The 20,145-nt window shown below is 36.7% G+C and overlaps 1 protein-coding gene across 3 annotated transcripts in view; it reads right to left on the bottom strand.

Annotated features, from left to right (window-relative positions):
* Positions 1-2,367: 2,367 nt before the first annotated feature.
* Positions 2,368-20,145, bottom strand: part of LOC111868830 (transforming acidic coiled-coil-containing protein 3) — an 87,520-nt gene continuing 69,742 nt past the window's right edge. For all 3 annotated transcript variants that reach the window (XM_023859843.2, XM_023859845.2, XM_023859844.2), the window contains 5 exons: positions 19,174-19,369; positions 16,238-16,491; positions 10,932-11,093; positions 5,759-5,908; positions 2,368-4,807 (listed from right to left, as the gene is read on the bottom strand). In XM_023859843.2, the coding sequence (XP_023715611.1) occupies positions 4,618-4,807; positions 5,759-5,908; positions 10,932-11,093; positions 16,238-16,491; positions 19,174-19,369 (952 nt within the window). In that variant the 3' untranslated portion in view covers positions 2,368-4,617. The remainder of the gene's footprint in view (positions 4,808-5,758; positions 5,909-10,931; positions 11,094-16,237; positions 16,492-19,173; positions 19,370-20,145) is intronic.

Genomic DNA, 20,145 nt, shown 5'->3' with positions numbered 1-20,145 from the left:
GTATGCTTTAACATGTCTCATACAGAATTAGTAATATAATTCTAAAATTACACATTAAGTTAGGCTTTATATGAGCACTGAAACGGCTTTCTCAAAATTTTAACTTAAAAACTGGTAGTAAGGAAATATCAGTTTCTGGTTACCTTAACAGAGGCTTCATCAGCAACATATAAAGCAGGTCTAACAGCTTATGAAGTCATAATACAAAAGTGTTTCTTTCAAATTGCACGTTAAGTTTAATGTGTTAATTTTAAGATTCCACAAAACATAAAACCCCAACTTGTCTCATTTACCTAAGAATGTTTTAAGTCTTTAATTTGCACAGTACATATATTGTAGTATGGCATAATTATGCAAAGATTAAAAAAGTGGGAGGGGATCTCAGAACTTATTGAACAAGTACAGAAAGCTTTAAAAATATATCAAATCCAGTAAGTGTCCATTATACTGATAGACTATTATCAAAGAAAACATCTGACATCTTGACAAGTATTCAACAGTGAACTAAACATCAAATTGAGCTGTCCAAACAATTATACCCCTGTGCCCTGCAAAAATTTACAGTAACTAACTTTTTGCAAAGTACATAAAAAGTTGCATCATCTGTGATATGACGACACGTAAAACAGCAGATCAAGCAGTAAATTCACCTGCCACATAAGTAAACAAACTGTAATACTAATAACTTTGAATACTTATCCCCCTTCCAGAGAAGAACTCAATCTAGAACAGATTCAATAAAGAGTAGTCACTTTGTATTCTTAGACTATACATATAATAAAATATGTATAACAAAGAAATCAACACAAAGAATTGACAAATACTGCACCTAGCCACTACAGAAATATGCAAATGCCAGTTTTCAATGAAGCTCTGCCAGCTCTTGAAGAACTAGACAAAAGATGTGTTCAAGTGCAAATCTGTATTCTCTCACAGCCCAACATGAATTTCACTTTTACTCTTGAAATATATAGCTTATGGGAAATGGTAATTATATACACTTTATCATATGCTACAAGAATTCTAAAAATGTACATTAGCACACAATATATGCTCTCCTGGTAAATAAAAATAGTTAAGTACTGTTGACCCATGGTTAGAAATACTAACTTCACCCTGACAAATTTTAACTTTTACCTGAAAAATGAAACACATTTCTGCATATGAAGTCACAAGGGCACTGTTCTGCACTTAATTTTATTTGCAGTTTCATAAGTCTCATTTAAACAATATACACATGCAAGTTTTATTTGTAAATATTAATTTTACGCAATAAATATACTTCAGTACACATTATAAATATAATGTAGCCAAATTTCATATATTATTATTATAATACAACCATCAACACAACAAATTCATAATAAATAAACCATTATTACATACTAATATTAATTTATTATGTACATTTGCTACATGTTTCAATCCAGCTGAATCATCATCAGGCAATTTCATGAAATTTATTAACTACTACTGATATAAGTATACACAATAACTCGTGCCACCAATATCAACATAAGAAATCTGCCATAAACTACTTAATAGAATGAACACATAACCAACTACTCATGATGAAGATCAAGAATTAAAAACCATTTGAGAAATATTAAAAAGGAATGTTTATCATCAGCCAAATAATACACCAAAAACAGAAACACAAACTTCCTACCAATAATTCACAAGATATAAAAATCAAAATGGGGCACATTCACATACTCGTATCATGGTCCCAATACAAGAACAATCACAAATTTATTCAAGAACACTAACTTAAGAACAGAATTCAAAATGACTAATACGAAACCACCTAAAACCAAGAGAGGGAACAATAGACACACATAACCAGAGTGGAGTATACCAAGTAAAATGAAATGAATGTCCACTCAAATACATTGGACAAACAGAACATACAGTTAAAGTTTGATAAAAACAAACAAAACTCAAAATATGCTTAACATATAGATAGTGTCTGGATGAAAGGTATCCAAAATAAATCTATCTCAGAAAGAATTTATTATACATATTGTCACGTGTTGCGTATGTCACGCAACAAATAACTTTACGTGGGTCTCGGATTTAGCGAATATTTATTGGTCACTCACTCTTACACACCATACAATTATTGTCACTTGCAGTATCACCTGACTTCTGGCCCATTACTCTAATATGACGTCTCAACTATCCTTGGCCGTGGTTGGATCTCAACTGTCTCTGGTGGCGGCTTTTTAAGACTCAACTTCTTGTTGTCTTCTTCTCTCTCTGTAGCTCTTGGCTTATGTAGGTGTTCTGCGGACTGGATACCATACACCATTCCTCACGGTTCCACTGCTACTCTATCAACAGTCTGCTGTTATGCAACAAGTCTTCGGTTGTTCATCTCTGTGGAGATTCAGCGTTCTCTATGCAATGGCTCACTGCTATTGCGTTACCATGGAAGTGTCTATTCCAAACACGTTACATTATTAATGGGTTACACCATTACAAAGGGAAACCATAAAAGTTTTTTCTCCGTATATAACTTTCTCAGTAAATTTAAATGTGGGCTCCCTTGGTGGCATGACAAATATCAAGGCACGTTTGGTGTTATTGTAGCCACAGCGTCCGTTATGTGGGCTTTCAGGCGTTGAAGGCCATTGAGCTTAGCTTGGTAGAAAATGTTCTTCATATAACCCCACAAGAAAAAATCCAGTGGGGTTAAATCTGGTGACCAGGGAGGCGAAGCAATTGGTTCAATTCTGCCAATTCATATCCCATCCATCTCCGTCCAGGCGATTCCTAACATGGTGGAAAAAATGTGGCAGCGTATGCGCGTAAGCTGGGTATGAAAAAAAAAACTTTCAGAGTTTTCCTTTCTGATGACATAAACTGGATATGTGTATGACAATTAGTTTCCGAGATATAAATTTTTGGATACCGTTCATCCGGACACTATACTTGACACAGGACACACATAGGGCACAAGTGATGAAACATTAGAAATACTATATAATGAAAAGAAAGGCCAATCACTAAATACACTTGAATGATTCCATGTATATAATTTAAGAAACAAAGATTACAAATGAATGATACCTTTGTAGATACACACCACCAAATATGCCCCCCTTCCCAATGAACACCACATGACCTATGACACATAACCACCATGACATTAAACAGTAGTTAGTAAAAACAGAACCAAAGAAGGGGAACAACTGCTATCTGTTAGCAAGAAGATGTGGCACCCTGTGCAGGACACAATATACATAATACATTTACCACCATCACTCACAGTACCACAAAAGGAAAATACAACACAGATCACTTGCATATGGAAAGACTCGTAGAAAACCCCTCCATGATATATCACAGACGTGAACTTCATGCTCATATAAACAAAAGACTTTTTAACTTTTAACCGAGTTACAACATTATATTGTAGGATCCTGTTGCACATCAGATGTCAATGGTTCACCATCTGACATGCAACGCATCCTTCTAAAACTTAAGTTTCTTGCATACACGTGTCTTTTAAACCTTATTTAAAAGCTCTTGTACATTGCATTACATGTTTCAACTGTCATTGGTCATCATCAGGTGTTTAGAAATTGCTGGAGGAAACTGCTGTGCCTCTGTTTTGTAATTCTAATATTCAATGTGTAGTCCCATCTACACACCCATGTATTTTATGGTGCTGGGTGTATTCCTATTGTGTGTCTAGACTATGAGTTATAACGTTTTACAGTTTAAGACTATTAAAATATAAAAAAACACAGGAATTGTAAATAAATTTATATTAATGATCACTAATATGGATCCACATTAGAAATACAATTCAATAATGAGTTACTACATTTAATGAAAACTGTCTAATGAAGATCTAGCTGGATCAAATCATGTACAAACTGTACATAATAAATGAACACTGAAATGGAATATTGGTTTATTTATTATGAAATTGTTGTGTTGATGGTTGTATAATACCATATAGTAATATATAGCAGGATGCAAACAATAAAGACAAATTTCTTATGTTATGAATCCCAGTGAACAAAAGTGAAACTGTGTTACAATCTAGCACATTATCATACCACATGTAGCCACCACATTCATTTCAACTTAATATGTTTTCTTTGTGTGGCAACGATTTTTCTTCTGAAATGATTTGTAGGTTATTTAATGATGCTATATCAACTGCAAGGTTATGAAACACTGATCAAGAAAAACTGCATATGGTGAAATGGGAAAAACTGCTGGCACGTTTTAATGATGCGGTATTTGAGGTTGGTTTGACAACTCCTTTAATTTTTTTCAATTCTGCATTTGGGCTTGCACCAATTCTTGTTTGTATTAACTGCAATGATTACTAGGTAAGGCTGAAAAAAATCATAGCTTGTTCAAGAAGTACTGCTGCAGTACTTGCCTGGAGAGATATGGGAACAGCACAAACATTGCATCAGGATGTAGTACACAGTTCCATGGTTGAAAACTGAAACAGGTGTCTCAAAAATTCAAACTTGGAAAAATCCTGCTGAGCCAATCTGCTCATATATTCTATTTCTATGTATTATTATTAAGAATGCAGCAAATGGCTGCATCCTACCAGAGTAGAAGCAAAACAACCATGACAAGCTCAGCTTATTCACTGCCACCAACTCTACTTATAAGATCATCACAAATGGAAGCAAGCTCTTGATTTTCTTTTATTTTCTGTTCTAACATTTCTTCCAGTGAGCTTGCTTTTACTTCTGCTTTCTTCAGCATTGCCTTCAATTTGGCAGTCTCTGCCTGCTGACTACGACGCACAGAATCCAATTCTTGATTTGCACTGTAAAGAAAAAGACATATTGGGATCCCATGCTTCACAGTCTATTTCATGTGACAATTTTGTCTGCGTTTCTTATGCCACTAAATTCAAAGCAAGTGATGAATAAATTATAATTCCCAGCTTATGTTACAGAAGCATAAAAGACAAAAATAGTCTTAACAGTTGAAGCTACAGAAAGATATTTTGCTGTTAATGCTTGGTTTCAACTCAAAAACTGTGCGTTATGTCATGCAATTCCTGTCACTTGGGAAAGCCTGTACCGGTAATTCCAATCACAACTGGGGAAAAACAATGCAACACCTTAGCTAGAATACTGGGAAAACTCGTACAGACCACACCTGTCAAATTTGGGAAAAACTTAATGCCTAAATGTAGCCACTGATAGGATATAGAGAAAAGACTAACTGTACAGCACAATTTCTTCTGTTATGCAAGTTATGTGATAAACAGGCCACAACAAGTTCTCCCTAGATACAAGTGATGCAGAAGCTGGACTGGAAATAGATTCAGGCTGAAACTATACAGCTTTTAGTCTGTAGTTATTAGAGTTGTTCAAATAAAACCTATTTGTGTTACATATATTTAGGATGGATAAAGACATCAAGGCCGTGCAGTTATGCAGTGGTACCAGCAGTGGCTCAGGCAGTTCTTAGCAGAGAAAATCCATCAGCTGGTACATCACTGGGATACCTGCCTCAATGTCAATTGGGACTATTTTAGCAGGCTTTACTCCTTCATCCACATTCATCCCCAGGACTATTTTAACAGGCTTTACTCCTTCATCCACATTCATCCCCAAACAGATTTTAATTGATAACCCAAATATAATACACATTGTTCTAACTGAAGCACTGTTTATCATGTGTTTGGAGCAAAATTTGGTTGTGCCAGTAGCAACAGTCAATACATTTCTGGAAAACTGATGACACAGTTTGAAAAGATATCACACACCTTTCCAACTGAGCCATGGCATGGGATTTCAGCATGTCATACTTCTGCTCCTGCTTGCGAATAGTGGCCTCATACTCTGCTAAACTCGCCCTCAAAACCTCCTCATTCTTTTTGAAATCTTCAATTACAGCTTTACTTCTCTCATATTTTCTGTAAGAGAAAAAGATTAGTCTAGATAAAATACAAGACATTCCCTGTTTACATATGAATTTTAGATCTAAAAATATGAATTCTAATTCTGTCTACATAACTTCAGGAAGTTGCTAAGTTCCACTTGTCAGTTGCTACCTTCTGAGTCACTGGACAGGCTTCATGTGCCACTTGTCCCAGTTTTTCTCAAATTTTCCCATGTAGCAGCATAGTAAATATAGTTCAGTATTTCATGACACACAATGCAAGGTGTTATGGTACAGTTTTGTGCCTATGCATCATGACAGAAAGTTTGTATATGGATGGGGGGGGGGGAAACGTTTATACTACCAAGTGGCTTATAAGAGTGAGGGAACTGGAGGAGTGAACATTTACACTTCTTTAAGATTTCCATACATATATTTTCATATTATATATTACATTTCACATAAGAATTTAACGGATCAACACTATTGTGGAACTAGAAAATAAATTATGAAAATGACCAAAGCAGAAGACTAACACAGAATTTTATTCCTGCTATCCTGTTGCACACTTTCAGGCCTGCAACTCTTTAGTACTTCTGTTGTGTTGAATACTTTCAATATGCAGAATGAAAGAATTCATGCACAACCACTCCACAGTTACTACATAATTCTAACAATAAAATGAGAAGCACCTGGAAGATAATAAATGAAGAAAAAGGTAAAATAAAACGAGATAGAGACATACATTCTACTGTGAAAGATAATAAACTTATAATCAGAATGAAATTGCTCATGTTTTTAATAAATATTTTTTGACTACTGTGGATTCTGTTATAGCAGACACTAATAAATATGCAAGGACAAGTATAACTAATCCAGTTACTTATTTGACAGATGTTTTTAATATACCGTTTTCAAATATGAGTTGGCAACGTGCCACTACTCATGAAATTGAAAAAAATTATAAAAACATTAAAGATGAATTCTTGTGGGTATGATGAGATCTCGAGTATAATAATTAAACTGAGTGCTCCATACGTAATTTCACCATTAACATATATTTGTAATGTTATTTTGAGTACCAGTGTTTTCCCAAATAGATTAAAATATGCTTTGGTTAAGCCTTGTTTTAAAAAAGGAAAAATGTAAGAAATAGCCAATTACAGGCCTATATCATTGCTGATTTCTTTCTCAAAAATTACTGAACACTCATTTTCTCGAGATTAACTGCGCATATTGAAGTGAATGATGTTTTGGCTCCTGAACAATATGGATTTAGCACTCATCTTTCGACTGAGAAGGCAGCCTTCTCACTATTAGACAGTATTCTTACAGCTATGAATGTATTTTGGCTCCTGAACAGTATGGATTTAGCACTCATCTTTCGACTGAGAAGGCAGCCTTCTCACTATTAGACAGTATTCTTACAGCTATGAATGTATTTTGGCTCCTGAACAGTATGGATTTAGGACTCCTCTTTTGACTGAGAAGGCAGCCTTCTCACTATTAGACAGTATTCTTACAGCTATGAATGTATTTTGGCTCCTGAACAGTATGGATTATGACTCATCTTTCAACTGAGAAGGCAGCCTTCTCTCTATTAGACAGTATTCTTACAGCTATGAATAATACCGGGTGTTCCTAAAAGAATGGTGGGGTTTCATTGCCGTATATCTCCGTCAGTTTTTGGTGAAGAAAAGCAAAACGTATACGGACTCATAACGCAGCTCTTAAATTTTCATTTTGTATATCGCGCTCTTTCCTAGTTCCATTTCCGACAGTTAGGAGGCGTGAAATGTAAGATGGCGACCCAGCAGGAGAAGGCCTATTGTGTGCTGAAATTTGAGGTGTCTAAATCCATTGTTACAGTGCACCGTGAATTTCGTGTACGTTTTCAGAAGGAGGCGCCACATGAAAACAACATTCGCAGATGGTACCGGCAGTTTGTGGACAGTGGATGTCTCTGTAAAGGCAAGAGTTCTGGGTGGCCATGTGTGCCACATGCAGACGTGGAAAGAGTGAGAAGCCCAAGAAAATCATTACGTAGAGGAAGCAGAGAACTGCAAATGCCAACGACGTTGTGGAGGGTGCTGCGTAAACGGATATTAATGAAACCGTACAAGTTGCAGCTGTTGCAAGCTCTGAAACCACAAGACAAGGTAGTCAGAACTCATTTCGCTGAGGACATTCAAGAGAAGATGGAAGACGATGGTTTCCCAGAATGTCTCGTTTTCAGTGATGAAGCCACTTTTCATCTGAGTGGGATAGTTAACCGACACAACTTACATATCTGGGGGACACAAAATCCACATGCACAGATTGAGCAAGAGCGCGATTCTCTGAAAATTAACGTCTTCTGTGCTGTCTCTCAACAAAAAGTGTACAGGCCTTTTTTCTTTGCTGAAGCAACAGTGACTTGTAACACCTATCAAGGCATGCTGGAAAATTGGTTGTTTCCACAACTGGCCAATGATTCCTTCCAATGACTACATCTTCCAACAGGATGGTGCTCCCCCACATTTCCATAGCATTGTGAGAGGTTTGCTTAATCTGGTCCTTCCGCAACGATGGATTGGACGTGCTGCAGGTGAAGATGCCCCCTTCTCCGGTGGCCACCCCAATCCCTGGACATACCTCATGTGATTTCTTCTTGTGGGGGTATGTGAAGGACATGGTTTATGCACCCCCATCGCCCCAATTGCTCCAAGATCTCCAAAATAGAATCAATCGTACTGTAGAGACCATCACACCTGAAATACTGCAGCGGGTGTGGCAGGAATTCGACTATCGCATTGATGGGTGCGGGGTAACGAAAGGTGCGCACACAGATGCACTTTGATGGATGTACATAAAATTTGGACAGTTAAGCTTCCGATTGACACGTTATGACTGTACATGGTAAGAAATATGAAATATATACGTATCTAAAACCCCACCATTCTTTTAGGAACACCCTGTATTTTGGCTCCTGAACAGTATGAATTTAGGATCCATCTTTCGACTGAGAAGGCAGCATTCTCACTATTAGACAGTATTCTTACAGCTAGGAATAATATTTTGGCTCCTGAACAGTATGGATTTATGGCTCATCTTTCAACTGAGACGGCAGCCTTCTCACTATTAGACAATATTCTTACAGCTATGAATAATAAACAGACTGTGGGAGGTGTTTTCTGTGATTTGCAAAAGGCTTTTGATTGTGTCAATCATGAAATATTATTGGATAAACTCAAATTTTATGGAACAGGAGGTACTTTCAAAAAATTAATTAAATCATACTTAACTGGTAGACATCAAAGAGTTGTGCTGGGCAATGCAAATAATAGCAATAATCAAACATGGAGTTCCACAGAGCTCAATTCTTGGACCTCTGCTGTTCCTATTTTATATTAATGATTTACCCACACTAATAAATAAAGATAATAATATGGTATTGTATGCTGATGACAATAGTATTATAGTTGCTGATTCAAATAATTCAAGTTTTGAAACAAACGTTAATCAAACCTTCAAAGATATAAATGTTTGGTTTAATGCCAATTTGCTTACTTTGAATTTCAGTAAAACTCAATATTTGGCTTTTCGATCTACGAAACATTGTAACATTGTTACACATATTAATTATGATCTGACAGTTATCCGCAGTGTATCGGAAACTAAATTTCTTGGTTTGATTATTGATGATATGCTGTCTTGGAATCAGCATATAGATATGGTCGCCAATAAAATTTCCTCTCCATGTTTTGCACTTAGAAATATAAAATATATAGTATCATTTGAAACTTTAAAGCTAATTTATTTTGTAAGATCTGAGGCTAATTCTAATTTATTTTGCTCATGTACACTCTATTATGAGTTATGGGATAATCTTCTGGGGTGGGTCCTCTTATGCTAAGGTGTCTATTTTGCAAGAGAATCATTAGAAATATAACGAATGCTAAAACAAGAGATTCATGTAGGGAAATTTATATGACATTGGAAATTATGACATTATACTCCCAGTATATATACGATGGGGTACCCAAAAGAAACCGAACTAATTTTTTTGTGGGCAGAGCTTTTGTAGTACCACGTTTTGCAGCTATGAGCGCATAGAGCTAACATTCCTGAGTCGATAAGCCGACTACCGTTGCTTCAGAAGGTAAGAACTAGTTTCGGCAGAGTTTATAGTGACAACTGTTTTGTGTGATCATCGTTTTTGCAATGGCTGATTTTCGTGAACAGCGTGCGGCGGTGAAATTCTGCTTTTTGCTTGGGAAAAGTGGAACAGAAACTCTTGAAATGTTAAAAACGGCATACAAGGATGATGCCATGGGGAAAACTCAAGTGTTTGAGTGGTTTTCCCATTTCAAAAATGGTGAAATGTCAATTGATAACAAACCTCTTTCTGGTCGTCCTTCCACGGTCCGAACACATGAGAATGTTGAAAAAATTTGTGATATCATCAAGGAAGATCGATGATGGACCATTGAAGTAATTGTGGAGCTGTCGGGAGTGACTTGGAGCTCAGTTCAGCGAATTTTGACAGAAGATTTGGGAATGAAAAGGGTGGCTGCGAAATTCGTGCCACGACTGCTGACTGCTGAACAAAAACAAGGTCGCGTGGAAGCATGCTGTGCTTTGAAAGAAGAGTCCCGACTTTTTTTTTGTTTCCACGAATGAAAAGAGACATGAAAGGAAAGCATTTTGCTGATGTTGCTGAGGTGAAGGAAAAAACGATGGAGGCGCTGTCAAGCATCTCAAAAGATGAATTTAGACAATGTTTTGAAAAATGGAATAAAAGACTAGACAAGTGTATTAGTGTAAGTGGAGAGTACTTTGAAGGGGATTGAAGGTTTGTGCTTAAAATTTGAATAAATAAGTTAAAAAAAAAATAAGTTCGGTTTCTTTTGGGTACCCCCTCGTATATTTGTACAATATTTTTGACTTGCTTTTAACAAGGAATCACACTATGAAGAACTTGCACATGAATTTAGTTTCAACCTATACATTTAATTTCTCCATAACACAGTGTTTTCAGTGTTTAAAAGCAAATTATATGTCTGGAAGAAACTTACTTGTGTAGGTCAGAAAATGCTATTTCTATGTTAGCAAGATGGCCCATTGCAGCATCCCGGTCTTTGAGGAGCTCTGCCTTGTCCAGTTCATGTGCCTGCCGCTCTTGCTCCTTGTCTGCAACAAGTCTTGATATTGTCTTCTCATATTCCTCCATGATAATGCTGAATATAAAAAAACACCTGATTAAAATCTGAAGTGCTGTCAGTACTATAATTTCATATTTTTATAATGTATGGACAATTAATATCTGACATTACAGAGAACACATTAATACACTGTAATGCCGAGAAAAATATGTTTAAAATGTTCTCATAAGGGGGCAATTTAAATTAAAACAAAAAAATGCCTGTATTGCTTTATAGCAGGCAGGTCCAACGCGTTGATCATGGGACAATTTTTGGTCGATCTCATAGGTCTATAAGGATATATGTGAAAAGCGTGTAAATTCACTTGTAATATAAAATGATTATATTCAGATTTTGAAGGGAAAATACATATTAAAGTAGTCTGTACTTTCAATGTATGTTGCTTTTACAACAAACATCACATGTCGTGTTATTTTTACCAATACTTTTGCTTAGAGAGGTACAACGATAGGAGAGGGTGCTAGATCACTGGTAGTTTTGACACTAAAAAGTCGATCACAACCTGTTTGAAGTTGGACATGCCTGCCTTATAGTATTCGTTTCTCAGTATACATCTTCCTGCGATTCACTCAAGGTCATGATACTATCATTAAAAAATTGTTTTGGTGGTTCATGCAATCAGTTTCACACCATACAGTCCATTTTCTCTTCAGCACAAAAATGGATTCTGAGAAGACTCACTTCTAAGGTTCTCAAGAGATGAGTCACTCAGCACAAAGTATGGTGAGTAAGTATTTCTACTGATGGTACGGCTGTTAACTATGAGGTTGTTGTAAAATAAATTTTGGTTTTCAACCTTGAAGTTAGCCCAGAATAAACTTTATTAATCAAAATAAAACCCATCAGAATTGACACTTTTGCCAATGAGAAAAGGGTTTCATTATCCCCCTTTGATAGAAATCTGAAGTCCTGGAGCCAACAGATTCATTCAAGGCACTCTCTGCTTCCAGTTGAGTTTTGAAGATTTTATTCTGCAAGAAGTAGTCCAGGTGCTTGAAGAAGTGGTAATCAATTGGGGACAGTTCTGATGAGTAAGGTGGATAAGGCAGGGTTTCACGCCTTAATTGGTTCAGTTTCTAGAATATCCATTGTCAAACGTGTGGTCTGGCACCATCATGAAGCAAGACTTGTCCTTTTCGAGTGACCACTGCTGGCTGTTTTTTTGCATAACTTTCAGTGCATCGTTTCAATTTCTCAACAGTACTTCTCTGCAGTAACAGTCTCCCCTGGATTCAGAAAGTGGAGGTGGATAACACCAGATGCAGACCACCAAACAGTGACCATTAACCTTCTTTTGATACAACTTTGGCTTTGGGAAGTGCTTCAGCGCTTCATTATAATGATGTCATTGTGAAGATCAATGGCGGTTGTTGTCTAAGGTCCACTTTTCATTGCACATCACAGTTCAATTGAGAAACTTTTTTTCCCCTTTTACACATGATCAATGCAGACCACACTTCATAATGGTGATCTGTTTCATTTTCATTTAATTCATGTGGAACCCACCTGTTGAGCTTTTTCATTTTTCTGATTTGACTCAAGTGTCAGGAAATTGCTGCAGGGTCAAGATCAAGATTCTGCGCCACCTCTCAGACAGTCTGACATGGGTTAGTTTCCACTATGGCCCTCAATTGATCACAGCAATGACAGGGAGACATCCCCGACCCTCTTCATCTTCAAGACTCAGATCACCACTACAGAACATCTTAAACCAAAGTTGAACTGTATGTCTGTTAACTATTTCTTCACCAAATATGTCACTGAGATTTCTTGCAGTTTGCGCTGCGATTCATCCAAGTTGGAACTCATACAAGTAAATTATAAAAATGTATTTCTTCTTTGCTTCCTCCTGGCAGTCCAAATGCTAGGAAAATATATAATAAAATATAATCGTTATACAGTTAAATAGAGCGAGATCTGCTGTTCAAAGTTATATATAATATGGACCCAGTTTGATAACCATTCATTTTGCAGCAAGCTTTAAATTTTCAAGAAACAAAATCAAAATTTATTTTGCAATAACTCAGTATCACCCAAGATGTATTAGATACGAGTCTTCATGATGCAATTTTCACAGTAACCAAAGGTAAAAGCCAATTATTGGCTAAGAAACAGACCTATATCTTATAGAAAGCAACAGGTAACTAATCATCCCATGAAATATAAATTAACTGAACATTTTGTTTCATTTAATATTTAATATAACATTTAAGGGGTTGGTGGATAATTACATACCTCATAATTTGTTACAGTACCCCATCCACATGCTGTAATACAGTAGCAGTACCTCCCTCCCCCACTGATAGTTCACACTCTAGACAGCAACACTGGTAACTTATTATTAATTCGGTGAAAAAACAAAAGAAAGCAATTGCCACTGACTGTACTGGTATCATGAAGAAAAATAACGTCATGGCTGAATTTACAGGTTTTCAGAAAGTGATGTATCTATAGAAAATTAAATTTTTAATAGATGTAAGAAACGATTACTTCTGCAAAATGGAGTTAAACACATCAGAAAGACTCTCAAAAAAGTAATAGTAAAAGTACAGTTTAAGAATACTACCAATATATTTGTATATACATATCACAGTCTGTTTACACCATCATCCACATACATTCTGCCATCTGGTGAAAGAAGTATTCACCCAGTAAGTTTCAATTTCCCACCACTGTATATCATATGGGAAGTGCAGTTTCTGCAATACAACTTTTAAGTGAGAATCTAATGAAAGCTGGAGAGTCTCTCATTAAAGTCAAATGCTGATAAAACTGGTTATGGTAACACACATACTTATATACATACAATTGCCAGGTCAATATTATAGCATATTAACACAACCTTTGTAAAACTTTTGTTATTAAGTAATGATTACAGAGCATGTTAAATATTAATTAAATAGAAATTTATACATAGGAAGACTCATGAGGTCAGGTGGCAGGAAGCTTTGGTTAATTATTAACAATACAGCATTTTGCAAATCATCACAAGTGTTCAGAAGACCACTGCTGGTTGCTGAATGTACAGAAGTGTCTAGAAACATAAAACTTTTTAAATTTCCTTGGGAGTGTACTATAAGCAGGTTTCTGTACTTCTGATCCTATCATGAAAGCATCAAGAAGTTATTTTACATAGTCAAATCATGACTTAGTACACAATACTCTTTCAGGAGACTGAACAAACAGCCCCTTTCATACTAACTTCATGGTTCTCCATAGATCTTTGCAGCTTGGTGTTGAAGAAGACACTGCTCTACCTCACTCCCATCAGTTTCAATTATCATAAATAGTTCATTCCAGAATACATGTACAGGCCAACAGAGTGCACATAAAGGAAAACCTAAATATCTGGAACAAGCCTTGTAGTTTAGTACAGGCATTCATTACATGCAAGACTGAAAAATGTGATCAACTAATTTAGACTGATTTCAATTAACAGCATTCACTGTGTAATGTGAAATATTTGCTGGCTGATCAAGGGAGGCTGAAGGAGGGAGGAGGAGAGTTCTCTGTGGGAGGCAGGGAGGAATGTAAGGGGAAAGGGGGAAGTTTGGCTCAGCTGGGCATCTACTTTTGCATGAGAAATGAGGGGCTAGGAAAGAAATAAAGTATAATCTTTTCAAGAAGTCATGGACAGCAGCTCCACCAAACACCTCTAGTGAATATACGATATAACTCCGTCCTAAGTGCAAACTATATTTATAGGTCTTTCATTTTGTTCTTCTTTATACACTGCATGTTTCGGCCCCAAACGGCCATCATCAGGTGTATACACTCATGTATCTGTTACACTGCACTTATTTATAACATTTAAAATTTAAAAACATATGTCTTCTTGATTAGCACTTATAAAATCTTCAGTTCTAATTTTAAATAATTTAAAAAAATTTTCTCTAAGTTGTAAAATTTAAAAATGTCAGGGTTACTCGCCCTATGTCTATAGTGCTGCAGTGGATTCTTCTTGTTTCTAGTACTGTATAGGTGTTATTCTGTGTAGTCTCCTTGTGTGTGTGCTGCTGCTATCTTTACTACAGCCATTTGGGGCTGAAACATGTAGTGTATAAAGAATAACAAAACGATAGACCTATAAATACAGTTTGCACTTAGGACAGAGTTATATCATATGTCGTATAAAGTGCAACAGGATGCTTAAATATAATATTGTAAACCTCTAGTGAAATTTTACAATCAATTTCAATGGTCACAGACTCAAAAGTCAATAATGATAATTTTTTCAACCACTACAACCCCCTTCTCTACGATTGTAATCACCTGCTTCATCACTGTTTTCAACTGTCTGCCCATAAACTCAATAAGTCATTCATCAGATCATCCACTCGTCCATTTAGACACCCATCTACCACAAAATCTGGGTTAATTTTTATTAGTAGTATAAAATTAGAATATACATAACTATAATTTTGCTTGTGGTTCTGTATGGGCGTGAAACTTCGTCTCTGACATTAAGGGAGGAACATAGACCGAGGGTGTTGAGGAGAATATTTGGACCGAAGAGAGATGAAGTGACAGGAAGTTGGAGAAAACTGCATAATGAGGAGCTTCATAACTTGAACTCTTCTCCAAGTATAATTAGAATGATCAATTCAAGGAGGATGAGGTGGGCAGGGCATGTAACACAAACGGGGGAGACGAGGAATGTGTATAGGATATTGGTGGGAATGCCAGAAGGAAAGAGACCACTGGGAAGACCAAGGCATAGGTGGGTGGACAATATTAAAATGGATCTTAGAGAGATAGGGTGGGTTGGTGTGGATTGGATTGATCTGGCTCAGGATAGGGACCAGTGGAGGGCTCTTGTGAACATGGTAATGAACCTTTGGGTTCCACAAAATGCTGGGAAATTCTTGAGTAGCTGCAGAATTGGCAGCTCCTCCAGAAGGGCTCAGCTCCATGAGTAAGTAAGTAAGTATAAAATGATTGTCACCTAAATATTACTAAAGAATATTTAAACTGCATCTTCTTAATATGTTTAGTAATGTTTAAGGGAGATAGAGAGAGACTGTCTGAGGACAAATGGGCAAGTGATTCTGGTTCAGGGGTGCACATTTTCTGTGCACGTTTCAAGGACATGTTAGCCAACCCATTTCTTGGCAATGTCTAGGGACTGTTTTATGGTATAGAGTCAACTAAAGTGGTACCTCGTTTGCTTTTGTGCCTGAGCCTTCTCAACCATTTTCTCGTTCAGTTTAGTCTCACGTTCTTCACTCTCTTTGACCAAAGACTGCAAATTTTCCACATGACCTCGGCAGGTTACAATTTCCCGTTCTAGCTGAGCCATCCTTTCTTTGTACTTCTCGTCTTGTGTTGCACACAATTTCCGCAACAGATACAATTCTTCCATTATAGTTTCATTGGTTCTAATCACTGTCCCTGAACAGCTGTCAGCTGCCACCTGTAATCAGTTATCATTATTATAAAATTCTACAATTCCAAAAGGATTGCTCAATAATGTATTATAACAATTTGAAATAACAGTTGTAAACTCACAATCTAAAAACAACAGGGATGAACTCTTCTACAAATTTGTATTTAGGCTGTTATGATAAATGCCACTTCCATTCTGCCAACATTTATGGAATTTGAGATGGTTAAAGAAATTTGTACAGGACCTCTGAGATAAAACTTTTAATAAAAATTAGTTAATACAGTTTTCAAAGTTACAAAACAAAACAGCAAAAAATTCCTTCTGTTAAATTATTTCGAAAACTGTTAACACTTGCAGAAAAGGTGTATTGGATAAAAAACACGTTTTATTTTTCTCTGCAAATTCTATTCAAGCCTTTTTCACTTTAAGAAATATTTAGTGATTTGCATATGAGATGCATGCAAAAATACACATAGGTGTTCATGGAAATTATTATTGCAGCCTGACTGCAAGTAAGATTGGAATTTCTCTACAAGTCCCAGTATATTCCTCAATATAAAATACAATGAAAACTTGTCTTTTGCACTATCCAAGTTATTACAGATTGAGAGAGAGACACAGCAAAGCAAATAAGTGCTTTTTTGCAACTGTTCATTCTAGAACATTCCCAAAATTGGTTTTAAATGAGTTATACATGTTAGCAAGACAAATACCTATGTCATATAAGGCACGAGGCAACCCTGAGAAACATGACAAAATTGAATTCTGCGGCAATGAATGCTTATAGATACTGGAAGCATACATCTTTACCCCCCCTTTTGTTTTTTCAGTTTTCAACATGTTACACTTTTATAACCTGGTTAAGACATTTAATGTAAAACATTTCATATGAAAAATTACATAAAGTGAACTAAAATTAGTCTGTGCACTTTGAACAAAAGCACATATGACTAGCTAAACTTTATTATTTACAGCATAACTTCGAACTACAAACTTCTTACTTATTCTCTAACGCTAGATAAATACAAATGCAACAAAGGAATTATTGGAATTACATGCAAATGAGTTAAAAAATTGTTTCCAACAATTTTATGAGTGGGTACAATGACACCTCAAGGAGATTATCCTGAAGAATAGCAAAATATATGTTTGAGTTTAAACGTGGTTTTCTTAAAATTTTTGCAGTCCTGGAACTAAACTGCTGAACCACCTAGGACCACAACGAACCTCTTTAGAACAGACAGTGTTTGAGGCAGAGATTTTACAGCTTAACCTTTAAGTGACGGCCCTTTAAATTCCGGTAACGGCAGCGGGACGGATTTGATTTAAACACCAGCAATTTTAAAGCAATAAAAACTGTAATCATTTCCTAAAATTGCTGTGATTTCTACAATTTTTGTGATAAACGAACCAAATAAACGCTGTTTTTTTCTAGAAAGAATATAGAATCAGATATTGTAATTTAGAGACTTTATAAAATGTGTAAAAATTTTTAGACAGATTCCAAGTATAAAATTCCCAAATTTGTCGTCTGCCTACAAGAATTCATATAGTTCTTGGAAGCAAGAACGCTGTATGTAAAAGTGGCAACACAGCGGATGGTTATGAAGATGTTTATGTTTAGTCTTGCATGTCTCGAAGCATATACACGTACCTTCTTTGGAATGCAGAGATGTGGGCCTGTATATCTCCGTTTATAAGAACGTTGATTGTTTATACACAACAATTTCTCTGTACTGACCAGGCTCGGTTAGTTTATCACAACTCTCAAGGCCAAGCACAGCCAAGCAGTGTCATAGAGCTTCAAAGTTTCGCAGCGAGAACAGTGATATTGTCAGCTCACCATGGCGTCGTTTCGTTTGGAAGATTCAGACATTTTTCAACTCATAAATGACTCCGAATCAGATTGTTTTACCGACAATTCTGAGAGTGGCGTTGAGGAAAGTGATTCAGAAATGGATTTCGACGAAGACCCATCATCTTGGTCGGCAATCTGGGGACCACCACACCAGCATGGCAAGAGGAGTGTGAATAATTATTCAGGTGGAGCTGTGGGCAAACTGTGGCAAACAGTTATAGCATCTGTCGTCGAACCTGGAAATGGACAAATAAACTATTTTTCCATCTCCTGGATCTGAACAGTTACATCCTGTTGTCACACAGAGAATTTCGTCTCGCTCTTGTGCGGAACATGCTGGAAGGGGTCCACCTCGCCATCAACGGCCCAGGGGTCGAACCCCTGCCGTTTTATCGGAGATATCTCGATTATAGGAGGCCAAACCACATCACTGGCCGACTTCCTCTACTTCGCAATTGAGGTGTCGTGTGTGCTTTTCGCGTGGGAAACGAAGAACCGTCTAGACAAAGTGCGTGAAGTGCGACGTCGGACCCTGGATTTCCGGATGTTTCCAAGATTTCCACACGAAGCCAACTTCCATTAGACGCAGGTGGGAAGAGAGACAACTTATAAAGCTGGTGACCAAAAATCATATAAATAGAAAAAGAATTTATAACTTAAAATTAGATTTTAAAAAGCTGGCCGCACGCGTGGAATGCGCGGCGACATATGGCGTCATTCGTCCCCTTGACTTTATTTTCATGACGCCATATGGTGTCGCTCGGCTCTTAAAGGTTAAAAGAGGTGAAAGGTGGCTGCAAAGTACATTTAATTTCCTTGTCCAAGATTCTCTAAGAAGATTGTGTAGATACCTGTCTATCTGATGCTGGAACAGACTCCTTTACAGGTGAGATGACAGGCTGTTCGGTGGGTGATATCTGGCATGACTTCAAAGGTGATGGACTGAGTGAGATCAATTTATCAATGACTGAGAGAGCAGGATTCTTGACAGGCGTTGTATTTCCAGACTGATGCTCCTCCCCAGAACTTGTAGCTGCAGGCACGGAGCTGAAATGTAAGCACTGTTGATTGCTTATGACACGTGAACATGTTTATAACTTTTCTTGCACTTCTAGCCAATATACATAATTTACTCTCAATATATGCTATAATGTAATCAAGTACTTTATTATGAATTATATAAAACTAATTAATGAAATCAAAACTGTCAGTAGTTTATTTAATGTAGCTCCAGTTACTCAAGACTGTATGGAATCATATGATTGGATGACAATGAATGTGATTGGTAGGATGTGAAAGGACAGGGTTATAAGCCTACTATCCTGGCATGACAAAAAAAAATCAGGTAATTGGTGTCTGATCACGATTCAATCTTGGCACAACCCAAATGCAAGATGAAGCATTACCACTACAGCCAACTGTCCACCAGTTCCAGTTAAGTGGGTATTAAATGTATGACATCAAAAACCTTAATACATGACACCTGACTTACACAGCGGCTATCCATGTGGAAGAAAAATGTTATCTTCAGTACTCAAAAAATGCATCTGTTGGTGCCACTTAATCTCACCATACAGCAGTTAAGTTATTAATAAACCAAAATAATTTATCACCTTCGGGTTACAGTCTGGTAGAAATTCAAAGGTGTTTCACAGGAAAGCACTGCCCATATCTTAGGGTTGAAGAATTAGCCAAGCAAGTAACAAGGAAGCAGGTGGCAAGCAGAGCAAACCATGTGCAGAAAATCAGGATCTCCATATGGGCTAGGAGGGAACTTCAAGAGAGGCAATGGGACCACACCCATTGTCTGTATGGAGCCCAAA

The sequence above is a fragment of the Cryptotermes secundus genome, unplaced genomic scaffold (genome assembly GCF_002891405.2).
Source record: "Cryptotermes secundus unplaced genomic scaffold, Csec_1.0 scaffold305, whole genome shotgun sequence".
In the NCBI taxonomy this organism is placed as follows: Eukaryota; Metazoa; Arthropoda; class Insecta; order Blattodea; family Kalotermitidae; genus Cryptotermes; species Cryptotermes secundus.
Note: the sequence above shows the minus strand (reverse complement) of the source record. Positions and strands in the feature narration are given on the sequence as shown.